At 45.0% G+C, this 7500-nt stretch overlaps 1 protein-coding gene across 1 annotated transcript in view; it reads left to right on the forward strand.

The window, feature by feature from the left end:
* The window catches only part of LOC143025662 (vitelline membrane outer layer protein 1-like), a 28832-nt gene extending 21504 nt beyond the window's left edge, over positions 1–7328 (forward strand). Inside the window, exons 3-6 of the mRNA XM_076185662.1 lie at positions 2627–2747; positions 5082–5233; positions 5593–5683; positions 7034–7328. Coding sequence (XP_076041777.1) covers positions 2627–2747; positions 5082–5233; positions 5593–5683; positions 7034–7173 — 504 coding nt within the window. The 3' untranslated portion in view covers positions 7174–7328. The remainder of the gene's footprint in view (positions 1–2626; positions 2748–5081; positions 5234–5592; positions 5684–7033) is intronic.
* Positions 7329–7500: the final 172 nt, after the last annotated feature.

A 7500-nucleotide genomic window follows, 5' to 3' on the forward strand; every position in this document is an offset into this window, starting at 1 on the left:
TTCCCCTCCCCTCCTCTTCCCTCCCCTCCCCTCCCCTCCTCTTCCCTCCCCTCCCCTCCTCTCACCTCTCCTACCCTCCTCTTCCCTTCCCTCCCCTCCTCTCCCCTCTCCTCCAAGCCCCTCCTCTCCTTTCCTCTCCACTCACCTCTCCTTCCCTCCTATTCCTCCCTCCCCCTTTCCTCCCCTCCTCTCCTCTTCTCTCCCCTCCCCTCCCCTCCTCTCACCTCCCTCCCCCTTTCCTCCCCTCCTCTCCTCTTCTCTCCCCTCCCCTCCTCTCACCCCCCCTTCCCTTCTCTCACCTCCCCTCTCTTCCTCTCCCCTCCTCTCCCCTCCCCTCTCCTTCCCTCCTATTCCTTCCTCCCCCTCTCCTCCCCTCCCCTCCTCTCACCTCCCCTTCCCTCCTCTCACCTCCCCTTCCCTCCTCTCACCTCCCCTTCCCTCCTCTCACCTCCCTCTCTTCCTCTCCCCTTCCCTCCCCTCCCCTCCCCTCTCCTTCCTCCTCTTCCCTCCTCCCCTTTCCCTTCTCTCCCCTCGCCTCTCCACTACTCCTCCCTTTCCCTCCTCTTTCTCTCCTCTTTTTTCCCTCCATTATCTTTCTTTTCCCTTCTCTTCCCCTCCCTTACATTTATCCTCCCTTGCCCTCCCCTCCCTTTACCTCCCCTCTCCTCTTCTTCCCTCCTCTCCCTCGCTTCCCCTCTTTTCATCTCGCCTCTCCGCTACTCCTCCCCTCCCCTCCTCTTCCCTTCCCTTCCGTATTCTTTTCTGCCCTTCCCTTCCCTCCCTTCACCTCCTTTCTCTTCTCTTCCCTTCCCTTCCCTTCCCTTCCTTTCTCTTCCCTTCCCTTCCCTTCCCTTCCTTCCCCTTCCCTCCTTTCGCCTCCCTTACCTTCTCTTCCCTCCCCTTCCCTTCCCTTACTTTTCCTTTCCTTTTCCTTTCCTCTCCTTATTTTTCTTTGCCTCGCCTTGCCTTCCCTTCACCTTTCCCTTCCCTTCCCTTACGATCCCTTTCCTCCCCTACCTTTCCCTTCCTTTTCCAAGCCTCTCCGTCTTTCCTCTCTTTTCCCCTTTCCCCTTCCTCCGTTACTTCCCTTCTTTTCGGTTCTCTCGCCACTCCTCTCTACTCCCTTTTCTTCTCATCTCTCTCCTCGCCTCCCTTCCTCTTGTCTCCCCTCATTTCTTCCTTCTTAGGGCTCAAGTCAGTCCCCGCCTTCCCTCCCCTCACCTCCCCTTGTCCTTCTCCTTTCTGTCCGACTTCTCTTCCTCTCCCCTTCCTCATTCCCCTCTCCATTTCTTTTCCCTCCCCTTCCTGTCACGTTCACAACACGTATCTTTCTGCACTCCACACAGCCTCTCTCCTCCCTTCCACTCCTCTTCTCTCCTCTCTTTTCCCCTTCCCTCTTCCCCTTCCTCTCCCTTCCCATCCCATCCTTTCATCTCCCTTCGCTTTCCCTCCACTCTCTTCTTCTCTTCTCTCGTCCCCTATTTCCTTTATCTTCTCCCCGTCACGCCTTCCTCCCCTCTCTTCCTTTCCCTTTCTTCCCCTCCCATCCCTCCTCTCCTCCCTTCCCCTTCCCTTCTCCATTGCTGAAAAGAATGTGCGCACAGGGTAACCATATTGAATGAGTTTATCTGAGTCTTATCTCTTTCAATTAGGTGACATAACCTCCCACCCCACGCGCGCGCACACACACACACACACACACACACACACACACACACACACACACACACACACACACACACACACACACACACACACACACACACACACACTTCAACTAAGTAACTTTGGTACCAACTAGAATCAAATATAGAATAGGTAAGTAGACAGTCTTCTTGTTCTGAAGACTTCTTGAGACTTTGGGAGCTTTCGAGAGCCTTTGAGGGACCGATTATTAAAGATTAACAGAGTCGCTGTTTATGACCTCTGAGAGACTACATAGAAGAAGACTTTTTGTGAGATTTTTTTCCCTTGGAGAATGAAGCTTGGGACTATTTTCAAAAGAATTCCAAAAAGATATAATTCTATCGCTACAGATAATTCCAAGTGAATCTTTAGAATTCATTTTCTATCTATTTCATTTCTCCTGAGAGCAGTTCCTGGCAATCGTAGTCTTTTATAAAGTCTTTTTTTTCGGAGATCATCTTGTGGCAAGACTTCGTAAAAGACGAATGGTAACTTTTAAGAACTCTGGACTATAACACGAAAACATTTAGAGCAGTGGTGATCGTACAAAGAGCAAAAACCACTGTCAGCTTATGTATAAAGGATACATACATATATATGTACATATGCATGTATGTATGTATATATGTATGTATGTATGTATGTATGTATATATATGTAAGTATGTATGCAAGTATGTATGTATATATAGTATGTATGGAATACTCGCTCGATGGCCAAATGGTGGAGGTCAGATGTGGATGTTATTCGAATCCTACCTAACAGCAAAGAGAGTTCGTAGTATATTGAACTCAGATATTTCAAAGATTCCTCTGCAAAGAGGCCCCGTCCTCGCTTCCTCTAAGAGAAGGAGTTCGTGATGTTAAACCGAATCAGTCAATCATGTATATGCGTCCGTATGAATATGCATCTAACTGTTGTGTTTCTGTACCTCCCACAGTATGCTGCTGTGGGCCACCTCGATGACACTGCTGTCAATGGACTTCGGCTCTATTGCCAGGGAAACCTGGGATTCACGGGCACTGTGAGCAGTCTCGTGGGCAAATGGGGAGAATGGAAGTGTAAGTAGTTACATTGGGTGTTCTCTCGTACGTTTTCTTACAGCGCGTGTAGGCAGACGACTTCGGAAACCTGGGATTCACGGGCACTGTGAGCAGTCTCGTGGGCAAATGGGGAGAATGGAAGTGTAAGTAGTTACATTGGGTGTTCTCTCGTACGTTTTCTTACAGCGCGTGTAGGCAGACGACTTCGGATAATAACCCGTACGACGGGTCGTAATAGAGTCTATTTTACCTCTGTAATTGTGATCTAAGTTGAGTGTATTCCACTAGAAATCTCACCATGGGAACCCTTCTGAGTAGAACAATTAGATAAATCTAGATTAATAGTTTATTTAAGAATCTAACTTTATCTATGGTCAGACATAACATAAACAACAATAACGACATCATCATCAGTAGAAGCAATAGCAACAACGATTATCATCATCAACGACAACAACAACACCAGCATCAACAAGAGCATTAACACGAACATCAACACCAAGACCAACAAAACAACGATTAAAATGATAACAATAGCAGCAATAATAGCAACAACAGAAGCAGCAGTAGCAGCGACACTGCCGCCACTATCACCACCACACCAACAACAACAACAACAACAGCAACAACAACAACAACAACGACGACGACGACGACGACGACGACGTTTAGGGTGGTCTTATGGAGAACTGTGGAGGTGATACAAATGGGCTGTCTGAGGAATGTGTGTGCTAAGTGGGAAGGGTGGATGAGCCACTAAAGACATATTAGAAAGTGTGGGAAGGGAGTGAAAGTGGGTGGAAGGGGGAGATGGAGGGAGGGAGAAAGAGAGAGAGCGAGAGAGGGGGAGAGGGGAGGAGAGAGAGAAGGAGAGGGAGGGTGAGGTGAGGAAAGAATGAGAGAGGAATGAGAGAATGAGAGGAAACGAGAGAGACGGGACAGAGAGGGACAGATAAGTACTTTTATACATTTTGTGTGTGTGCGTGTGTGTATGATTTACCATGGTCTTGGATCACGCGTTGGACTCGCGATCAACAGCTCTTTCCCTTTCGGAAGAGAGTTCAGAGCTCATATATGACCGATCTATGGGTAATACTGTGACCTTACACATACCCTACCCAACTCCCCGCCCAAGAGAGTTGGAGTAACAACTCACAGCGCATCGATACTGAATTTTTTCAGCCCTGGGCGGGATTCGAACCCGGAACGCCGTAGTGGCGGCCGGGAACTCTACCAACTGCGCCACCGTGTGTGTGTGTGTGTGTGTGTGTGTGTGTGTGTGTGTGTGTGTGTGTGTGTGTATGTGTGTTGGGGTGTGCGTTTAAGACTGAATGTGGGTATAGAAAAGGATGGATGTAAGAGGGTGTATGGGTGAGTTTTGTAGTGGGTGTGGATAAGGGTGGGTGTAGGTATTAGTATTGCTTCTCCAACTTGTACACCCAGAATTCAATCACTTTGCGTGATTACTATTACTTGAAAAAGAAAAAGAAATATTTTTCCTTCAACTGAATAAACTAGCATGGCATTCCCCTGAACAAGAGACTTAAAGGATTTTCACATAACCAATATTTATTGAATGTCAATACTTACATCATAAACAGCCATGACCTCTCCTGAGCTTTCAATATAAATCACGAATTACTTGGACTTTTTTTTCTAGGGCATGTGGTATCAAACTGACTCAGTGATCACCAATTAAATCCCTCAAATATTATAAATGAATATTTATTTTTTATTTGGGGGTCTTTGAAATAAATCATTATTAAGGGCTGTAACTCTCATTTGATTATAACTGAGTGAAATCACTATCCAAAAGACTAAATAAAATCTACAAAGAATGTCAAAATTTCAGAGGACTTCTTATCCATTTCTATTCAGAAAGAATGAACTTACAAGTTGACTAAGGTACGCCAGGGGTTGAGACATATTTTTGAAATAAACTTTATGTACCGGTAGTTAATGTTTTAGGAAATTCTAGTGACACCCCTACGAACCAGAGTCACACAACTTTCTTTTATGATTAGAGATTCATGTCCACTCAAAGAATAATGCTGATCACTCATAACTTTTATCAACCACCCTTATCTGCTAACTTAACTAAACCTCTGCGTGCTGGAGTCCTAATCGGAAGCGTGAGGGTCTCGTATCTTCCTAGTCGTGGGTTCGAACCTCGCACTCCTCTTCGATTCCCAGCAGTGAATGTTACTTACCCCAGGAGTCCCTTAAGCGCAGAGGGCGTGTAGCTTCGTCTTAGGATCCCCAACCAGTAATTGGACCTCTTCGGCGCATCTTCCTCCTCGGGGTTTAAAGAATAAGTCCAGACCGATGAAATATTATTTTCCTTTTCTTCAGCTGAGCGCCCTTGTAGATCTGGCTACTACGCTGGGATGCGTCTCGAGGCCATGTCTTACCAAGGAGCTCTTGGTGATGACCTCGGGGTAACCAACGTCGAAATGAGGTGTCAGGATGGGACCGTTCATAATGGCCTCTACGGACTGAAGCAGGTATGCTTCTGTTCAGTCTTCTGCTTCGATATATAATATATATATATATATATATATATATATATATATATATATATATATATGTGTGTGTGTGTGTGTGTGTGTGTGTGTATGTGTATGTGTATGCATGTATCAGTGAAATATATTTGTGTTTATATATATATATATATATATATATATATATATATATATATATATATATATATATATATTTACTTTTAACTTTAACACAGTGGAGTATTCCATAGTTTATTCTGACTAACACCAAATGGTTCTTTTGTAATATTATTCAGACCCTGGTCTGCCAGTGATGCTTGTATAAAATAAAGAAGTTCTTCAGACATTTTCTTTTTCTCCAGCTACGAGAAGTGGACAACACGCAAGAAGTTCCTCACGAGCTGCCTGAAGGAATTCCTCCGAGAGTCAAAGAAGCCATCAGGCTACGCTTAAGTAAGTTCTCACCGGTGAGACACTCTCAGAGTAGTGACGCACTTTGACGCACTTTCTTATCCCGGGTTCGAATCCCGTAATCCTCTCCATTTCCCAGTAGTGACTGTTACCTGGTATTCTGGCTGAGGACAGGCGATTCGGAGAGGACAGATTCTTGCCTAACGAAGGCTTTGTCCGGTCGTGACCAAGTTAAGAGTCCGAACTCCTAACTATACCAAATCGCTTGTCTTTCAACTATGTTTTGCTAGGTGAGATGATTAAGCCTACCATAGCCAATGGCTGGTGACGCGCATCCTACTACCTGGCATCATGTTTGGGTAAACGCGTTGATAGGTTCGGTTAAAATTATCAGCCTTGTACTTTACAAAGAATTAGAGTTCTAGACAATCGTACCGAGCAAAACGTAAATTTAGGAGAAAAAAGGGAGTTGGTGGCCATGCTGAATTAGAATGTCAAAATTTCGAGAAGAATTACTGTTAAAATTATCAGCCTCGTACTTTGCAACTCAAAGCAAAATAGCTCCATTAAAAAACAAAGAATTAGTACTCTAGACAATCGTTGGACGATCATCGTCCTTGAGCCATGAACGATCATCGTTAAACCATAATCACACGGAGCAAAAAGTACCTTTAGGCAAAATAAATACAAAAAAGACACGCTGTAGTGTAGGGCTTGGTGCTATGCTGAATCAAAATTCTGAAATTTCGGGTATGGATACAAAATTTACTGTAACCTTGATGTGCAGGTGGTGCGATAGGAACCGTTCTGGTGTCGCAAATTTTTTCTAGTCACGGGTTCGAATCCCGCACTTCTCACCGATTCCTAACAGTGACTGTTAGTTACCTGCTCCAAACGTCCAAGCACATAAGGCAAAGGTGACGGCATCGGCCGCATCTACACGCCTTCTGGCTTATTTTCCCTATCACCCTCTTGCTGAGGTCTTAGAAACAGACATGTTAACTCCGTTATCACAATAAGGGACAAATGATAGGTACGTAGAAGAGGATCACCTCCATCATCACTACTTCCATTTGAAGGTACAGTCCCAGAGGGCTGGCACTCTATACCCGGAATGATCCCAGGATCTCTCTTTGTCAGGTTTGACTTTCCCCCACTCACAATTTATAAGAAGATTTTACAGCTAGTGACTGCTTTCCTCTTCCTCCTCCTCTTATGTTAATATATAAGTAAAAGAAAAAACATAAAGAATTTATACATAGACGGGTAGATAGATAGACACACTGATAAGTGAAAAAAAAGGATTGATTAAATTGAAAGGGAGGGTTGCTTGTTGACGTCGATCCTTCGAACTGAATCTTGAGGCTTAACAAAGTCGATCTCACTCCGCAGGATCTAATAGCCACTGGAGTTTCTGGACTTCCTGCTCTTGGGGACTTCGTATCTGTGGAGTGCAATCGCGTGTCGAGCCTGAGCATGTCCTTGACGACGACGCGGGACTTACCGATCTCATCTTCTTCTGCTGCGACTAGACCGAGGTCAGGAACTGCATACACCGCCGACGTGGAAGGATGGTTGAAGAACCTTCACGTGGTTGATGTTCATTTGACAAGGATTCTGTTGCACATGGTCAACATATATTGATGGAAATGGTACTGTACATGGTCAATACAAAATGACGAAATTATGTTGTCTTATTATTTTTCTTTTTTACAATGACTATCCCTCGTGGAAAGGTTCCTTAACCGTTTTCCCGCGGCAACATTCTTGTTTGATTTTATTCTGGTCAATGCCGGGTAATTTTGTTCAGGGGAGGGGCTGGAGATTGCCCAGGCTTTTCCACCAAGTAGGTATTACTA

Source organism: Oratosquilla oratoria, chromosome 5 (genome assembly GCF_046742065.1).
Source record: "Oratosquilla oratoria isolate Oo_2021 chromosome 5, ASM4674206v1, whole genome shotgun sequence".
NCBI classification, from domain to species: Eukaryota; Metazoa; Arthropoda; class Malacostraca; order Stomatopoda; family Squillidae; genus Oratosquilla; species Oratosquilla oratoria.